General features: G+C 34.8%; 2 protein-coding genes across 5 annotated transcripts in view; both read right to left on the bottom strand.

Moving 5' to 3' along the window:
• The window catches only part of Pi3K92E (phosphatidylinositol 3-kinase 92E), a 747,272-nt gene that overhangs the window by 632,120 nt on the left and 95,049 nt on the right, over positions 1-20,103 (bottom strand). The gene's annotated exons all lie outside the window — the stretch shown is intronic.
• LOC140433072 (uncharacterized) lies at positions 701-19,239 on the bottom strand. The gene is made up of 3 exons (XM_072521134.1): positions 18,949-19,239; positions 14,850-18,651; positions 701-862 (listed from the first exon to the last, which is right to left on the bottom strand). The coding sequence occupies exons 2-3, from the start codon at positions 18,300-18,302 to the stop codon at positions 701-703; spliced, it is 3,615 nt and encodes a 1,204-aa protein (XP_072377235.1). The 5' UTR covers positions 18,303-18,651; positions 18,949-19,239.

The following is a 20,103-nucleotide window of genomic DNA, read 5'->3' as shown; positions in this document are numbered from 1 at the left end:
AGATATGAAGAGAATTTTGCTCTCGTGCTCAAACAGATTTGATTGATTACCAATTATGTCGGGATGGAGACTACAAATGGTTATGATATTATCAAGATCACCTAACACAGTTCAGCTATCTATGCCAATTGAAATCGAAGCAATGTAGTGAAGTGGTTTCGAAATTACTAAAAATTTTTCTTGAATTTGGTGCAACTGCTATCCTCTAAAGTAACAATGGCCGCGAGTTCGTAAACAGTATAATTACCGAGTTAGTAAAACTATGGCCGGAACTGAAAATTATCCATGGGCGACCACGACACCCACAGTCCCAGGGGAGCATAAAACGTTTTAATCAAGATGTGGAAAATATGATATGTTTGTGGATGCTGGCTAATAAATCCACCAACTGGTACATTGGCTGCTATTTTGTTCAGTTTCAAAAAAACTGTTCTCTTCATAGAGTTGTTGGTCGTAGTCCATACAAAGCTTTATTTGGTACTAACCCAAACATTGGGTTATCGTCCAAAACGCTACCAAACGAGATTATTAAGAGTTTACACATGGAAGAAGACCTTAATGAAATACTGTCAAAGTTCCCAGAAAGTGAACGTAAAGAAAAACCTGATTACCATGCTACCGATTTGAATGCTACTACACCAGAAAAATAAGAACAACAACATTTAGAAATATTTCTCGATCCAGAAAAGCAAGGCAATATTCAAAGACCGGAAGAGGCAATCGACACAAGTAACTCATAGCAGGAATCAAATATAATAATAGAAGTAATTGATGAATCCGCCAATTCTGCAGCTGCTTCTGAACCTTTGCCTGATCTATATGAAAACATCAACGAAATGCAAGAAGTCGTAATGTGTGTTAACTGTAAAAATAACAGAAATGTATTGTGCGTATTGTGTTCTATTCAAACATCTATTGCGAGAGACAGAAACGAATGCCATTTGGGATAAGTAAAGAGCTGCTGAAAAAAGCTGACAAACACTGCTAAAAAATCGACACTTTTAATAATTGGAGACTGTGTACTATTGTCAGTTGGAAAAATTGATCGTGGCCCAAGCGACACGCAAAATTTACTATGTGCGATTGTTGACTACAAAAATCGAGTTTTTCAGCTAGGAACTGCAGTCGGTCAAATTAAAGGTTGGCATAATCGTGCGGATATTGTTACAGCAGATTGTCAGTTTTTAAACATAGCACAAGTGCCGGATAAATATATTTCTGTCGAGAAGCGGTCGCTGCAGTCTCATTGCGTTATGGTCAGGGATATATTAGGTGCTCTTGCAAACCTTCGAAGAAACAATGCCAAACGAATCGCTGTGTGTGCTTTAAAAACAAATATATGTGCAATTCTAGATGCCATCCTAGCGCCACTTGTTTAAATAAATAATAAAATAGGTAACAGAACATGTAACGAAATAATTTAGTTGGTACTACCATCAGAATTCATTTATTATCTTATTAAAAAACAAATATTATTTTGATTCGTTTTTCTTATTTTGTTTTTCTTTTCTTTTTTTCTATTTAATTTTACTAAACTATGTTCATCAAACTAACTACTAACAATTTTCATTATCTTGCTAACATTCTTTTCTGTTTCGGGTTTTTTTTTGTCTCCCGATCGACTGGACTAATAACTTTACAAATTTATTTAATAAATGACTGAACATACAACCGTCAGACGCTGTAACTTTCAATCATTCAGACTGTAACAGCGTTTGCCTAAAGCGTAAACGACAGTCCGTGAAATGGCGCATAATTTCAGTCAAACAAAGTAAGAATGATTGTAATACAGCGTTTGCCGGCAATACGTGTTGTAATGACTAGGCTTTACACGGAATGACGTGTTACACCGATTGCCTACGATATATATATATATATATATATATATATATATATATATATATATATATATATATATATATATATATATATATATATATATATATATATATATATATATTGTTATGCTATGTAAAATTGAAAATAATATTGGTTTGCTCTTAATTGAGGTAAATTTTTTGACGTAATTTTTTGAGGTAAAATCTAATTTGTGTAAATTTCGTCATTTTTCTCACTCTTATTGATGGCATCACATTCATCATCTTCGTCACTTTCACTTTCAGTAATATCACATTCATTATCTGCTTCATTTTCAATCACTACTTCTCGAACTGATTCTGGCATCTGAGGTCCACTAAACCATTTGAATTTATATGTTTCATCTTCAAGCTCCCAACCATGTTCTTCAACAATCAATTCTGTTGGTACTTTTTTATGAGCATTTGTCCAAATATTTGAAATATAATGAGCTAGCAGTAGATATTGGTGTAATTCATCTTGACATGGTGGTAAGCTTGAAGCATCGAAATTTTTTAGTTTTTTTTTAAAGGCTCGTTCACATCATGCAACTTATACTGCCGGTTAAATAGTGAAAATCTGACATCGTTTACTTTTCTTTTTGGAATTGTTCTCTTTAATCCTGTTCCATATAAGTGACATATGAAAGTTTCTAAGGTTTCAAAAACTTCATTACAATCGAAGTCAGTTTCACCAAGTTGGATAAAAACATCTTGATACTTATTACATTTAGCGCATGCGTCTAGAATTACTGATCTAAATGGAACGCGATCATTATTATTTTAATATTTTAAAATAATAATGATGCAAAATTAATGTCCAATCAGAATTCGTAAAATTATAATTAACTAATTAAAAAAAATTCAATCAATTTGACAGTTAAAAAAAAATATTGAAAATATCTACAAAGTAAATTTCAAAACTTAAAAAATTGATAATTCCACTATTAAATTGATTTTTATTAATAATTATTTGTAAAATGTTAAAGGAATTCTACAAATTGAATTTTACCTATTGATAAATAGAAATAATATATTTTGTATTTGATTATTAATGTAATAATAAATCAAATTTTTCTTATATCTGAACAACCATTATTTATGCAATATAAATATAAAAACCTTTTTATTGTAATAAAAAATAAGTAAAATTACTATTTGTTATACCGAAAATATTCAATAGTTAACATTATAAATTTACTTTAATTTAATAAAATTACTTAACCGGTTTCATAATTAATTTTTATCAATCATCAGATAATTTCAATTGATTATTATATTGAAAATATTTTTTTTTTGTTTTTCATTCATTCAAATATCAAACATTTATTCAATTAAAAATTAATTCGTAAAATATTTATATTTAAGAAAAAAATGTGATTTGTAAAGTAAATATGACTTTAGTTTGAAAAAAAAATTATCATATTATTTTAAAACTACAAAATATTCTATAAAAGATTCAGACGATGACGTAGAGTTTTATCAAATGTTTTAGAAAAGTTTTTTTAAATTTTTTTTCTTATCGGAAAAATCGTTTGAAAATTTATAAGCATAACATAGCACATAGCATAACAATATATATATATATATATATATATATATATATATTGTTATGCTATGTAAAATTGACAATAATATTGGTTTGCTCTTAATATATTTCAAAGTACAAAATATAATAATTCAAGTAATTCAACTAATAAACTATAAAAGATATTTCGAAGAAATGAAAACCCATTATCCTGGGTTTTATGATAAGATATTGTAAAATATATTCGAGTGACGTGAGTGAGCTTAAGTGAAATGAACAATGTATGTGACTTGTACAGTGAATAAGACAATAGCATAGAAGTAGATAGTCTATGTATGTCTGAGCGCAACCCCTAAATCGCATCCCCTAAAATCGCAACCCCCGGTCGTAAGTTCCAAACGGCTTAACGTAGGATGACGTACGAGGGCTCGTTGGAAAGGGGATGAAAAATGGGGTTGAACGCAGTATGTGCCGTGCGCATCGGAGCATGCCAAAAGGTCATTACGTCATATCTTTGTTTCTATTGGTCCGATCGGGGCGTACGAGGGCTCGTTGGAACGGGGAGGAGACGGGGACACAAAAAACAAAGATGGCGACGTTGCCAAATGGGCGCTAAAACGTATCTTCGTTGCTATTGGCCTGATTTTGACGCATGAGGTGTCAAATGAAAGCGTAGGTGACACACAGAAGCCATGTCAACGATCAGTATGAACATTATTCTTCTTCTTCTTGTCCGTACAGTGCCTAAGAGAACGTGACATCCGACGTAGAACGTGACATTCGAGACAGGACGTGACATTTGACGTAGAACGTGAAATGCCACGTGACATTCGACGCAGGACGTGACATTCGACGTAGAACGTGACAGTTATGTGACATGCAACGCAGGACGTGACATTCGACGCAGAACGTGAAATGTCACGTGACATTCGACGCAGAACGTGAAATGTCACGTGACATTCGACGTAGAACGTGACAGCTATGTGACATTCAACGCAGAACGTGACATTCGACGTAGAACGTGACATTCGACGCAGGACGTGACATTCGACGTAGAACGTGACAGCTATGTGACATTCAACGCAGATCGTGACATTCGACGTAGAACGTGACATTCGACGCAGGACGTGACATTCGACGCAGAACGTGAAATGTCACGCGACATTCGACGTAGAACGTGACATTCGACGCAGGACGTGACATTCGACGCAGAACGTGAAATGTCGCGTGAAACGACGTGACATTTGACGCAGGACGTGACATTCGACGTAGAACGTGAAATGTCACGTGACATTCAACGCAGGACGTAACATTCAACGCAGGACGTGACATTCGACGCAGAACGTGGCAGTTATGTGTTAGTCAAGATGTTGCTAGACATAAAATGTGACATTCTACATAGGATATAGTTAGTAGTAGTATGAATCCCATCGAGTACATACATAGAGTAATAGAATTTCAAAGAAAACTTGATCGGTTAAAGATCGACATTAAATCATATGAGGATTTTAAACATATTACAAGACAATTAGATAACCTGCATTTTGACAACAAAACGTGGAAACCCGAAGAGTTGAATCTACAGCAGCAGCAGCAAGACACCTGGGCCTGTAGAAAACTGCCACCAGCTACATATCCATTAAGACGTATTCAACCAATACCATGTTTGTCAGCAACAACAACAACAACAACACCACAGGTATCAGCAGCAACAACAACAACACAACCAGCGAGTATATGAAAAGTGAAATAGATAATGTCTTTACAATGTCCTGTGTAATATTAGCATCTGTATTTATCTTAATTTTAAAAATTATTTTTGAAATTGTAAGAAGAAAATTTGAATCTTCATGTAATATAAGACTCAATCAATAAAGATGTTTTAAATAAAAAAAAAAAGCGTTTAATTTCTAATATATTTATTTATACATATACAAAAATTACAATGGTATTATGTTATTGGCAAACCAGTGACGTAGACGATCCACATTTCTTTCGGTGCATGAAAATAATCCAGCGGCATGACATGGGTTTGCAGTAGGGCCAACGTTTCCAGTAGCACGAGGCGTACCATCAAACTTGCAAACATCAATAATAATGGGAAAAACTCCAAAAACGTGACGTTTCTTATCCAAATATTCTGCTTTTTGTTCTCCTCGAACGTAGATGTAATCTGCTGCATACAACAACTTGGTTTCTAGTATTTCATTGATTTTGGACAATTCTACTTGCCCATCAGAGTATCGAATTCCAAGCAGTTTTTTCTCCACGTATGAGGCAGTCGTCCTATCCCTATTACTTAGCGCATTAAATGGTTTCTGAGGCAAAAAGATGTAATGACTTCGTTTAAAACCTATTTCAATGGTAAGTTCTTTGGGAACAAACCATCCGTCCACATCGAATCCCTGAATGTCTACGAATGCTACTCTCATGATGACTGCTCGTTCACTACTGACAATTTATGCATCTAATTTAGACTTTTTACAATTTCGGTGAGAGGGAAGTACTCCATTACACAATCATGAATTATAATGCAATAAGCCTTGGTATTTTCGGGAAAACCATTATTCGCTTCAATATCGAGTTTTACGTCAACAGTGGATGCTTTCATGCTTTCTTCTTGTTTCGAACAATCGATGACAAACAATGCGTGATTCTTGAAAGCTGAGAAATCGAGTAGAGGTCGCTTTTGTTGGGAATGTATGTAGCTAGGATAAAATTCGGTATAGTTGAAATAGGCCTCATTGTAGTCAGTTTTGCTAAAATCCAACTGCATTCTCTCGTTTGGCCAATATTCACCATTTAAAGATAATCTGATACTTTGAATATCGACATTGTCAAATAAGGTGGGATCAGCTGAATTCTTGTCACGTTTGTTGGTTTGAAAGAAAACAATGACATAACGGGGTCTTTCCACTGCATTGCTAGTTTTTACAGCCCAAACTTCACGTCTAGCGCCTTTGGTAAGTGCTGGTAATTCATGCAATTCCCATTTTCTAAACGGAATAACTATAGGTTGATCTTGTTGAATGGATTTCATAAGTTCCAATTTAATATCATCATTGGGAAATATGTGCTTGACTCTGAGCTCAATATTGGTAATGTTAATCTTAACAGTTGTAACTTGGCCTTGAGTTTTTTCTTTGACAATTATGCAATCGTTGTCGTTTCGAGCTCGAACTAGTCTTATTGTTTGACGGCCACACGTAATCAAAGGATAATCATTGAAAATGTTGAACACATGCTTAAGAGGCATCTGTATGTTGAATGAATGATCAGCAGCGTGTAGAATTGGATCCCTAGGGTAATTCCAGCCTGCCATTGCCATATGACCGGAATCTTCTTGAGTATAACATGTCATAGCACGTACAGCGCTTACGATACCAGGATCCCGCACTGTTTCCATCTCCCTTGCGCTTTCGCTGTACGTACACGAATCGAAAAGAAAAGCACCAACATTATTTGCTAGTTTAACGTCACCAGTTCCGTTAATTGCGAGCGATCCTTTAATGCATAACAAGGTTTCGCTCATTGCAAAGAACGAGTCGACTTGATTGATGCTAAATTCCACAATGTCATTGCAATTGAATGATTTGATGAATGGTGCATATGTTCGGTATTCGGCTTTTCGAATCGATTCGACAAACATCGGCTTACGATAAATATCAAATATTGGAGGCATTATGCTGTTTGAACGTGATCGTTTTCCATACATAGTTGTCATCTTTTCAGTTTAAAACCAAGTGATTGCAAAAATAATTTGTTTGCAAACGTAAGATGTGGCCGCTTAGATGAGGACGTAAGATGTTGCCGCTTAGACGGTTGCTCAACTAATGGTGTACTATGGGCAGTAGATTGCCTTATTAATAATCCCATTTCCCTCTTGATCTAAGTTCCAGCACCAATGTGCTCTGTTCTCCTCTAAAGTTTACAGGTCGTCCTTCTTGATCGACAGCCAACACTGTGATATTGGTAATTTCTCGTTGTGGTACAACAGGTAAATACAACAAATTGTGTGGAGTTTCGTCAATTGCGTACCCAGGATTTGATTGTATGACAAATTCGTAGATCGTGTGAGCAGGTCTGTTACCATCGAAGGCTCCGGTACTAATGTTGCATTCAAAGCGTATGCTAGATACTTTAATAATCCTAACAGGTCGATCTGAAGAATGCGTCTGTCCTGGATTTAGTAGTGCAGGAGAAAATCCCAATACTATACCAAGACTGTCAGGTTGCTTAAACGAAATCTTATATTTGCTGAAAATTTGACACTGCAACGTGTTATGGTTAGGTTTTAGACTAAATATCGTTTCGGGTTTAAGCACATTATCAGCACCCAATTTCTGTTGTATGTATTCTTCAATATCGGCAATTTCATAACATCCATCGGGGATATCAAATTGTTGCAATTTGTTTTTGTCATTGTAGTAATAAAACTTGTTATTTTCAATGTTTGGTATACTGTTGTAGGAATGGAAAAATCGAAGAGCTATCTCATAATCTTTGTTCGGATCCAACACGATCGGTGTGGGAGGTTGAAATGAGAATATGTAATTGGTGCTGTCTACTCTCAACAACTGCGACATGATGACTGACTCACGTCAATGTATTAATAGGTTATTATATTAGAAAAAAAAACAACAATATTTACTTTAATAGTTTTACTTGTTCCAAAGCAAGTTTACAAAAATAACATGAAGCTTGAGAATCAGGTGGGCCATCCCAGTGAGTCCTCCAATCCGGTCTGTTATAATGTACGAAGCAAGGAAGTAGTATCTGTAGGTTAAATTCTCTTCGATATTCTTCAGGCAATTTATGCCATATTTGTAACAATTCGTAAGGTCGTACAGTTCGTTTAATATAATCTAGCGGTATGTATTTTAGTTCTTCTTCACTGAATTCTGTAAAACATTTTTTGTAAAACATATGGCCCATAAGCAGTTCTGTACTTTTAGTAGGCTCCATTATATAAAAACTTTAAGCATAAATGTCCACAAATAATTTGATTGTATGTTTGATACTGATGGTTATTATAGGAAATGTTGGCACGTGCACCACCCAGATACTTAACAAGTTCTTTGGTCGGCTTCAAATTACCAAATGAATCGAAATACTCTACGTTGTTGTTTATCTTTCTGTATGCTACCCAATGTGTTCCGTTATGTGTGGACACATCCAAGTTTACTATTGCACATTCTCGTTGTCGAGGACCGTCTCTAGGCAGAGCGTCATTCATGAAAACACCTCGAAAATGTGGTATTTTAAGGATCTTCTTCGCATAATGTGCAATCTCCACATCATATAGCGGACGATTGGGTAGCTTTATTGGAAGTTTTTTTTCAAATATAAGCCGAATCCACCTCTGGGTTTCTTACGTAGGTACAGACCCGAACCGATGTGTTCCATTGCCCTGTTATGGCGAATATCCTCTTCCAATTTCTTTTGAGCATTCTTAGCGTCGACTACTGTCTTCGCCACCCCAGCTGCACCCCCCGCTAAAGCCCCCAAAGCAGAAAGGCCCGCAAATAGAGGTATGAGGGGTAGAAAACCTCCGGATTTTAATGGTAGCACTCGTGGAACATCAACTTCTTTACGACCACCAAGCCTTTTGATTATGGATTTTGCTATTCGTACAGCCGTCAAAGCAGTATCTGTTAACGATGCTCCTCTTTTCATGGACTTTGCAATTTTTGAGACAACATCTCGATTGAAAGAGTAACGTCCCCGTCTTCCACGACGACGAGAGCATCCCATCCCCAACTTTCTTTTCGTTTTCATTCCGCCAGTTACAATTAAAGCAGCACTTTTTTCACCAAAGCTAGCGTCTTTCGACTTGAAGCGCTCCCAAGCTCTATCTTCCAATTCTTTATCGGCCTTGTGGCGTTCTTCGAGAGATGAATGCTGCGAATAAGCGATATCGTGTCGTTTGCAAGCTGCGTCTAATGGATTAATTCCTGGATCTCCACGTGCAAGACGTTTTTTTAGTTTTGTTCCGGGTCCACAATACTGATAACCAGGAATATGTAGTTCAACTGGAAGTTTATTAATTAGAGAGTTCACGAGACCTCCTCCTTCAACGACCAACATTGGACTGATACCATGCAAGTGGTGACATCTATAATATATATATTACCGTACTTATGTACTACACTTGCCACATGATGAAGGTTGTTCAACAAGAGCAGACGCTACCAATTGATAATTTGGACATTGTCCAAAAAACAACCAACAGTAAACATGGTAAATTACTACCGAATTCATTCAGAGCGATTATTTGCGGTCCAAGTGGGTGCGGCAAAACGAATGTTATGCTATCTCTTCTATTCAATCCGAATGGCGTCAAGTTTAAAAATGTCTATGTTTATTCGAAATCCCTCTTTCAACCCAAATACCAACTACTGCAAGATGTAATAGCGCAAGTTAAAGGTGTAGGATATTACCCATTTAAAGACAACGAAGAAATTATTAGTCCCAGCGAAGCTAAACCTCACTCTGTGTTTTTATTTGACGATGTTGCATGCGATGGTCAGCAAAAGATTCGCGAGTATTATTCCATGTGCAGACATAAAGATATCGATGCCGCTTATTTATGCCAAACATATTCAAAAATACCGAAGCAGTTAATTAGAGACAACTGTAACATGATTGTACTATTCAAGCAAGATGAGATAAATTTAAAGCATGTATTTGATGAGCATGTATCACCAGACATGTCATTTGATGAATTTAAAAAAATTTGTTCTGAATGTTGGTGTGATAGGTATGGTACTCTGGTAATTATAAAAGATTTTGCTCTCAATAATGGCCGATATCGCAAAGGATTTGATAAATATATAAAATTGTAAGATAATTGTTTAGTTGTCATCACAATGTCAGATGATACGGTTGCCATTGCGCTTCGCAAGAAGAAAGTCGCCGAATTGGCTAGATCAATTCGCAAAAAATATTTGGCATTAAAATTAGGCCGAACAGAACAAGATGAGTCCCTAAATAAACTGTTTAAACCACTCTCGAAACCTCTCAAAGATATTGCACAATCATCAAAAACGTTACATCATACTATCACTAACAAGTTTGAACAAGTTAAAAAAGAAGAAGAAGTGAAAAAGGAAGAGGAGGAGGAGAATGGTGATGATGATGATGATGTATTTCTTGATGCGCCCGATCTAGCGGTACCTAATGAAAACATTATTCAAGAACCAATCGAGATTCCGATGGATGCCACAGACGAATATATCGATCAATATCCTTCAATAAGTCACAAGTACATAAAAGAATATTTAATAAAAGACGATAAAATTGATAAAAACTATGGACCATTTTACGATTCTATTAGTGGCTGGATAATGGGAAAACGTCGAATAAACTTTGACAAACGCAATGGAGACATAATAATAATTCGAGAACGTGATTTAGAAGAACGTAGGTTAGGTGGTACGCCAGGTCTATATCAACTTTTATTTTATGCCAACCCTGAACAGTATAATGATGAGGATTTACAAAAGTATAAAACACTGTTGAAAAACACAGAGATTCATCTGGATACCTTAGGACGTCTTAAAGGTTCTAGTGGAGAAAAATACCATTCTATTATTAAACCTCTATTCAAACCATCTGATGCAGCAATGAAAAAGCATGCAACTCGATCCAAAAAAGAACTCGAACACAGAACGAAAACAACAACAACACGATCATCTTCATCTACGGCCAAAGGAACGGGATTGGATGACTCTCGTTTAACATACAACACTGCTCCCATGGAGTATATTTATTGGGATGATCCAAATGAGTTAGTTGAACGTCTTAAACTATTGGTGGCTTCGAAAGACGCCGGCAACACATCTCTCGACAACGAAATCGTAGCAATCATCAATGAACTAAAAGAAGCTAATATAATAGAGTAACTGGGAATGTCAGTATCATTTCCACTATGAGTGTCGACAAATTCGGTCATCACTCTCGTAACAGTAGTAGTAGTAATGCCCAAAAGGTGGCACGAGTTACATTTCCACATACGTCTGACGGAAATATTAATGCCGAAAATGTGAAAATTTGCAATGTCAAGGATCCATCAGTCAATGACGATGCTGCAACGAAAAAATACGTTGATGAACAAATCAATGAGATACGTAAAACCACACTTCCACTTCTCGAGTGTGAGACCAGAATCAAAGATGACCTAAATACATTTAAAAGGGAAATGGAGGAAACTCTAGACACTGCCACAAAATTAATTGCAGATGATATACGTGATTTAGAAAAAGAACTGGATGATATACATAACACCGCACTTCCCCTTCTCGAACAAAAGTGGCAGGAAATAATGAAAAATGATTTGAATACTCTACAAAAGGATACGGAGAACAATATAAATATGTTGAACAAACTAATCCAAGATGATTTGAATACACTGAAGAAGGATATGGAGAACAATCTAAAATCTGCTCTCGAGCAAAAGTTGCAAAAAATAATCAAAGATGGTCTGAACACACTAAAAAATGATACGGACAACAGTATAAATATGTTGAAAAAAAAAATAATCCAAGATGATTTGAATACGAAAAAGGATATAGAGGATGCTCTTGAGCAAAAGTTACAAAAAATAATCAAAGATGGTCAGAATACACTAAAAAATGATGCGAAGAACAGTATAAATATGTTGAAAAAAATAATCCAAGATGATTTGAATACACTGAAAAAGGATATGGAGAACAATCTAAAATCTGCTGCAGAAACAGTTGCAAAGCATACGATGTACGATATAAAGCTGGAACAGAGGATAAAACAAGTGGAACAATCATTAAAAAGCATAGTAGATAGCGTTCATTCATGGGATATAGACAAACGTCTTAAGGTAGTGGAAGGTGTGATGAAAAAATAATGTCTAAAGAAAAGAAAGAGGTGGTGAACGAATTGCATAAACCAGCACGAAAAAACTATCCTCGTCGTCGAACAATAATCAAAGGAATCGATGACTTGTGGCAAATGGATTTGGCTGAAATGCGTCCTTATGCACATCAAAATAAAAATTATAAACTAATACTAGTGGTAATTGATTGTTTTTCAAAATTTGTGTGGACAAGTCCTCTAAAAACGAAGACTGGTGAGGAAATTACTCGGGCATTTTCGGATATTCTCGCTCATACTCGACGAGTCCCAAAAAACTTACAATCTGATCAGGGAACCGAATTTTACAACAGAAAATTTCAAAATTTAATGAAAAAACATGAAATTAATCATTACAGCACCTACACGATCAAAAAAGCTGCTATTTGCGAAAGAGTTATTAGAACGTTGAAAGCAAAATTGTACAAATATTTCAGTTTACATGGATCGTACAAATGGTTAGATGCTCTACCCATAATCACCGAGGAATACAACAACACAAAACACAGTAAAACAGGATACAAACCGTCTCAGGTTAACAAATCCAACGAAAAAGCCATTTTAAACAAAAGTTATACTCATTTAAAGATTGCCGGTCCACGAAAGTTTAAAGTTGGCGACATTGTACGTGTATCAAAGGCAAAACATTTCTTCGAAAAGGCATACACGCCCAATTGGACTACTGAATTATTTAAAATTGTACAAGTTAAGATAACAAATCCTATAACGTATTTGCTCGAAGACATGCAAGGTGCGCCGATTAGTGGCGGTTTTTACGAAGAAGAATTGCAGAAAACATCAAACCCTGACATATATCTGGTCGAAAAAGTACTCAGACGAAAAGGCAATAAGATGTATGTGAAATGGTTAGGAATGGATAGCAAACACAACAGCTGGATAAATAAATCGAATATAGTTTGAGGATCTATATTTCGATTCGCCGCGTAGACATACACTTTTCTAAAAAAGGCTTACAATTAACCACAAGGAGTGGGGAATGACAAAAGTATAAATTTAAGACAAACTACGATGTTCAGTTTACACCCATTTCGTCAACGGTATTCGAAACAAGAAGATGATGATGATGAGCTCTCAAGATAGTGGTTATGACAGTCAACCTGTTAATTTCGATGATGATAGCAGTGAATTTAGTATAGAATTTGGCTACGATGAAGATGGTCAACCACCTAGTCCTGGCGCCGAATTAGATCGAGTATTGGCAAAATTTGAAGCAGCAGCCACAAATGAAGTATATTGTTTATTGGAAACTACATATCCAATGAGCTCTCTCCATATAAAAATTGGTCTATCTCCAGCTCGAGATTTTTCACCATCCATCATTCTGTGTAAACATGGTAATTTTAACAGAATCAGTTTAAGCACATTCGAGTGGAAAGCCATAATTGAGTGGTTTAAAGAAAAAATGAGTGATTTTTTCCAAGCAGATCTACCGACTTATGCAGATGAGTATGATCCCATCGAATTTATGTGTGGTGATTTTTGCAAACTAAGACAATTGGTGATGGAAAATGTAAAGTTGCTGACAATCGAGAAATTTGGAGCCGCATTTTATTTGTGGGAAGATGACGTCAACCAAATTATAGAAGCAGACCAGAGCATGATGTCGCATAGAGTGGTGCTGTTAAAGAGTTTACAATTTCACGAATACTATATAAACATTTCAACTTTCATCAAGAACAATTTTGGTGCTATAGACTCTTTACATGGACCAGTTGAAGCCTTCGCAGCATATTGCAATATTTGTCCAAACACTTTGTTAAGTTTAGCTTTAAAGGAATTTGTATATTATTATAAAATTAAAGTTGTAAATGATTTAACTGAATAAATAATATTAATATAAATATGTTGTCTTTTATTTGTAATCTAACATAAATAAAACCAAAAAATGTAAGATTACACAAATTTATTATTAAAACTTACATTATAAAATTAATACTATTTTTTATATTTACAAAAACTACAATTTACAAAAAAAACTTTGCGATAAGTGATCTTTTCTTATTTTTGTGATCTTATGAGTAGCCATATACTAAAAGAAGATAATTATTTATGCATAGTGCATCTACATTGAAAGAACCAAGTAGTATCAAACAAGACATGATCAAACGAATTTTGACACCAATTATCTGTTTTTCTGCAACAACAAATACATGTTATTCAACAAGATAATGTCCCCACGGAAGCGTATTAAATGATTTTGGTATTAAGTACCTCTTATCGTCATAAGGACTTAGAGCCGTTTTGGATTGCTCGATGCTGAATACTGAGTGTTGGTACGACCGAATACATCTTTGGCTCGCGGTTTGAAGTTTGAATTCTTTAAGACATTTTTCATAGTCTTCGTACGTAATTTTATTTCGAACGACGTTATATTTCACTCCTTTTGCTTTTTTCGTTATTCCCAAATTTCCTATGTCACATTCAATTCTCTCTTTGTTTAGTTGTTTTCTTTCTAGACGCTGTCTCTCGTTTTCCCTCTCCTCGTCAGTTATTTGCAGTTTAAATGTGTACATTTTTGATCGTAATCCAATAAAATGTGTAATTATTTTCCCATTTGCCTCGTCCTTCATTAATCCTGGGATTTTTTTATTTAACCTTTCTATTTCGTATGGGTTGTGTTCGGCATAGTCTGAGGTATCAAATTTACTTGGATGCGCCTTTAAAACCTCTCTATATGCATCTGAACATTGCAATTCATAAATAAAGCTATCTGTATCCATGTACAGCAATGAACAGTTTTTCTCTCCCATCGTTGGAAGCATAAAGTTGTAGTGAAAATCATACATACATACTTTTGATATATCTAGGATTGCTGCGCCTATATACAGGGGTTTATTAAAACATACTTCTGATTTCTTAAGTTCGATAGCTACCAAATTTTCGCTAAAGATCGTACGACTGTGAAATCGACTACTCGCAATCAAATTTTTGGCTCCGTACCTTCCATGCCACTTTTTACATAATTTTACAATACGATGACGTCTTTGATTCTCCATGGTCTTGCCGAACACAGCATTATTCATTAATTTGAACAAATTTTTCTCAAAACTGTTGGTGGCTGCCGCCCGTAAATTTGTATTTAACTCGATATACGGTCGCAGCCACGCAGATTGATTAAATTTCAAAACTTTATGTATTTTTGTTAAAATTAACCCGTTGGCTAATGCCTGTTTAAGATTTCTATAATGCATAATATATTTGGTTTTGTGATATAAGGTTGGTATTAACTTTGCTAATTTTGAACCGGGCGGAATGCGGTGTTCGGCAGCAAATGGAAAATCTTTATGTTTGTCGTGTAATTCGCGTGGATACTCCAAGTCAACTTGGAAAAAATAGCCCTCCTTTGCATCATCCTGTATTGACATAATATCTATATGGCCTTCGGGAAGATTACCAACACCAAATTTGGTTACGTCTTCGATCCACTTGAATCCTCCTATTGGTAAAGCTTCACTCATGGCCCAGCCATACAGATTATTTACATCTAAATAGAGGATGTACTTAGAGGGCCGTGTGGGATCATACGACGAAATGTATTTGTTGTTGGCCTCCGAATATCTGTTGCTACAAACAGATATCCCACCTCTTATGGCTTTTTCCATAAACAAGATCATATCCACATCTTTTAGCAATTCTAATTTACATTGTGTGTATCTCAACATACAATCCCAAGTGTATCCTGGCATAGTATAATACCATGCTGGATCTAATTTATATGTGTCTCGACATTTTTGTCGAAACTGCTCAAACACATCAGCCAACAGCAGAATATCTGTTTTTAAATACAAATCGCTGTATTCTCCCAAATTTTTACAATTAAATTTCTGCCAAACATTTTGCGCATGAGCATACTTCTCTTCACTAATGTATTCATTATTTAACTTACTATAAAAATGGTTAATTGTGGGTAAAGAAGTTTCATCCAATTTTTCCAAACTATCAATATAATCGTAACAAAATACTCCTTTACAAGTTAACAAATTAAATGTATCATTATCTAATTGACTAAATTCTCGTTTTAAAATCTTCTTTTCTGATATATCTAAAAGAGATGCCAATTCATCGAGTGAAGCTCCCATAAATCTAAGTGAATCAATAAATCGTAATTTAATTTGATGTTCGTCAGATTGTAATGTAAATGAAATATATTTTTCTTTATTAATGGGAAGTAAGCTCAAGTGCCCATGCTTGCAAAGATCTATAATCATAAAATGCGAGTCGTAGCCACTAAAATTATGAAATACGATTGGGACGACAAACAATTTTTTAAAGTTCAAATTACATGCTTGGTGCGCAAATCCTCGTACTTGTCCCGTAAAATGATCGTGATCTACAACAATTGTATCTGTAGCCAAAAAGCGTTTCTCGCAAATATGGCACAAAGTTGCTTTATTTGTGTTGGGCTTTTCGACCATAGGTACAATTGTCTTTATTTTGGAATTTACAAATTTGGAAATTTCAGTCATTTCTTTTGCGAACCACTCCATGCAATTTTCACCTCTATAGCTATTAAAATAAGATAAACTATCATCGTAAGCACATTTCAAATAATAACCTGCACTAAAAGGTACATGTTTCTGATATTTTGCTGTTTTACTCACTGTGACATTGGAATCTGTAAAATTATGTAATTGGCATTCAAAATCAGCATAAACTATAAACGGAGTTGTTTGTTTGTATGTAAAATTGCGAAAAGCCACATGGTCATATTTGGGAACAGTCATTTTGCATTTATTCACATCTGAACACATTTCTTCGTGCTCTGCTAGTTTGCTTTCGCTGTGAAAATAGTTTAAACAACGATCGCAAATATATTTTTTACGTGTGTTTTTGTTCAATTGCGATTTTACTAATTTTCCTAAATCTTTAATCCAACAATAATGAAGGCGTATTTCAGTCTGATCATCATCATCTTCTGGAGGAGCATCGTAATCGTTTAATTTTGGGAAATATTTATCTTGTACTAGCAGCAAATTAACATGCTTTTCCATCTTTTGCGGTGTCAGTCTGGCAGGTATTACTTCATAAAATTGTTTGTCCTTCACTACGTTTAATTCTAATGCAAACACATTGACAGATATGGCGTTTGATTTTTCAAATTTTGAAATTTGACTTAATGGCATTGGGCTTTCTAATTTGTCTGTTTGCAAAACAGTAGAATAATGTGGATATTTCGAAACTCTCTGTGGATCCTTAGTAACAGGACACAAAGCGCTAACTATTGACCAATAAAAACAAGCCTGATCAACGTTATGCACATTAATGCACGCTCGTTTTTTCTGAATCTCTATTGGCAAGTCAATGAACGATGAACCGTTTCCTATTTCTACTTTATTAATATTAACTTCTAATGAAATTACTTTAGACAGAGCAGCACCCGAATCTTTTTCTGCAAATTCAGACAGCTTTGTAAAAATTTTATCCTTAACATTTTCACTAAACCAAAGATGTAAATCGGTCGATGTGTCTATAATAGCATTTTTAGTGTTAAAATATTTTAAATCTAAACTTTCGGTATCACTTGATTTTTTAATGAATTCGCCGCAAAATGTAGTATTGACTTTAAGAATTCTATTTGTTTTTAAAATAATTTTAATTTTTCTGCTAAAAATAATATAACAATCATTTAGGAACTGTGTTAAGTCCTTATGCACTAAATTAACTATAACTCCAGTTTTAATTCGACTAGCAAAACACGAAATAACATTTTCCCATTTAACTCTATTGTGTAATTTTGAATTAAGCCCCAACCCAACGTACTTATTATTGAAATTTAAAATAATTTGCCTAAAATGCTTAAAATGTCCTATGTAAGTTTGCAATTTTCTAACTGTTCCTACGGATAGTCTATTGTTTTTAATTACTTTACTACATCTAAAAATTTGACTATTTAACCGTCTTGTCCAAACTTTACGATCTCTTTCAGTGAATTTATCGAAAATTATTTTACTAAGCTTTTTAATAATGTGCATCAAATCATCAGACTGTTTAATCACTTGTTTTATATGCATGGCTATGGCTACTCACACACAAAATAAGAAGAAAAAATCACTTACCTTATTCAACTATCTTAAAGGATGCTAGGAGTCTGCTTTTTCCAATATCAACTTCCCCTTCGTATATCAGCGAATAGTTTCCGCTGTTGAGGTCCGTTATTGCTGCTTGGTAGGCTTTGGTTACCCGCTGTGGTAAGAAAACAACTTCAGCGCCCAAATCCAGCAGAACTGTATCCCCAAATTGTGTTGTTACCACCTTTGCACTGTGAATGGTAAATTTTTCTCCAATTTGCAGATCTTTAAGTTTTTTTATTGGCTTACGTTCTGCAACCAAGGATGAATTATTTAGTTTTGATAGATCCATCTACAACAGCAATAGAACAAACTATAGTTTTTCCGCTTAACGTGAATGGAGAGATGCATTACATACTCGGCAATAGAGAAGAACCATATACTACAAGAAATCGAAATACGAATAGCGGAGAATACTTCTTATAAAAAATAGCAGACGTGAAATGTTTTACAACACCCAAATAGATAAAAAAGACATAATAAATACTGCATGAAAAACGACCAGAGAGATGTACAATTCACATAAAATACAATGATAAAAAGGACATAATAAATACATAGAAATATACAAAAGACAAAAACCGCTTACCTTTATCAGATATATGTAAGTCACTGCACACCGTATTGACTACTGCGAACTTGTTGTTGTTGTTGTATGTTTGCGATGCGAACTGTGACACCGTATGCGCTCCTCGGTCTTTTAAAGAACAGAGCAGCATATCGCCCCACGCGAGCCCAAGTTGCGCCAACCTAATGCGCCTACGGTACCATCAACTGATTCGTTTCATTGATAAGCAACACCTTGTGTTCTAGAAATGCTCATATTTATATATTTATTTTTATTTCTTCAACTAATTTTTATGGTATACAATAAATAGATATTGCGGTAAGCGAATCGTTGTTATCAATTTAGAATTTTGTTAATGTGGTTGCTGTTATCATCATATATTTTACAAAATGTAGCAACTGCGGTTTTCTTTCCGGTGTACTTGTTTTTCCAATGATTAAAATAAAATTTGTTATCACACTTGTTTACGTGTTTTGAATTATGCGGTACCGCGTTATCACGAGGCTTCATCCTGTTTGCTAACAAATGCACTATTTTAACATATTATTATTATATTTTAAATATTTCAGTATATAATTCTGTTTTTGTGAATTTTGTATAAATAACTATAGTACCAATTTTTGGAAATTAGTATAAATCAAGATGCTGGTCTGTTTACATGTCTTATTGTTGCTCTCTGTATCTGTGTGTGCACAGAATAGCACTCTGGAGTATGCTAGTTCTTTTCTTAAACGTTTCGGATATCTAAATACATCAAATAATGCTCTTTCTAGTATAGATATGGTTCTAGTTGCCTTTCAGGAAAAATACAATCTCCCTGTGACTGGAACATTAAATAATGATACTATAAATATGATGATGAATAAGCCTCGATGTTCTGTTGGTGACAATAACTATGCCATTCGTTCGAAGTGGAATAAAACGACTTTACGCTGGTATTTCCCTCAGGCTATTAGTAATCCTGATTATATAAATCTTGCTGCAGAAGCTTTCGCTAGATGGGAGACAATATCTAATTTAAAGTTTAAACAAGTAATAATACCTTCTCCGAGGCCTGATATTACTATAACTGTGGTACCAGATACTCATAATTTTCGAGCAAGTTGTCAAGGAACCTCTAAATGTTCATTTAATTTCGATGGTCCTGGAAAAGTATTGGCTCACGCATACTTTCCA

This window comes from Diabrotica undecimpunctata, chromosome 2 (genome assembly GCF_040954645.1).
Source record: "Diabrotica undecimpunctata isolate CICGRU chromosome 2, icDiaUnde3, whole genome shotgun sequence".
In the NCBI taxonomy this organism is placed as follows: domain Eukaryota; kingdom Metazoa; phylum Arthropoda; class Insecta; order Coleoptera; family Chrysomelidae; genus Diabrotica; species Diabrotica undecimpunctata.
The sequence above is the reverse complement of the archived record's forward strand: the minus strand, read 5'-3'. Positions and strand labels throughout refer to the sequence as shown.

What these genes read in the sequence shown, in the direction of transcription:
- LOC140433072 (XM_072521134.1), bottom strand. Translation starts at nt 18,302, where the DNA reads ATGCATATAAAACAAGTGATTAAACAGTCTGATGATTTGATGCACATT. An exon ending in CAGGATTAATGAAGGACGAG is followed by an intron (nt 863 to 14,849) that starts GCAAATGGGAAA and finishes TTATTTTTACAG; the next exon opens with TTAACACACATTACGACTTC.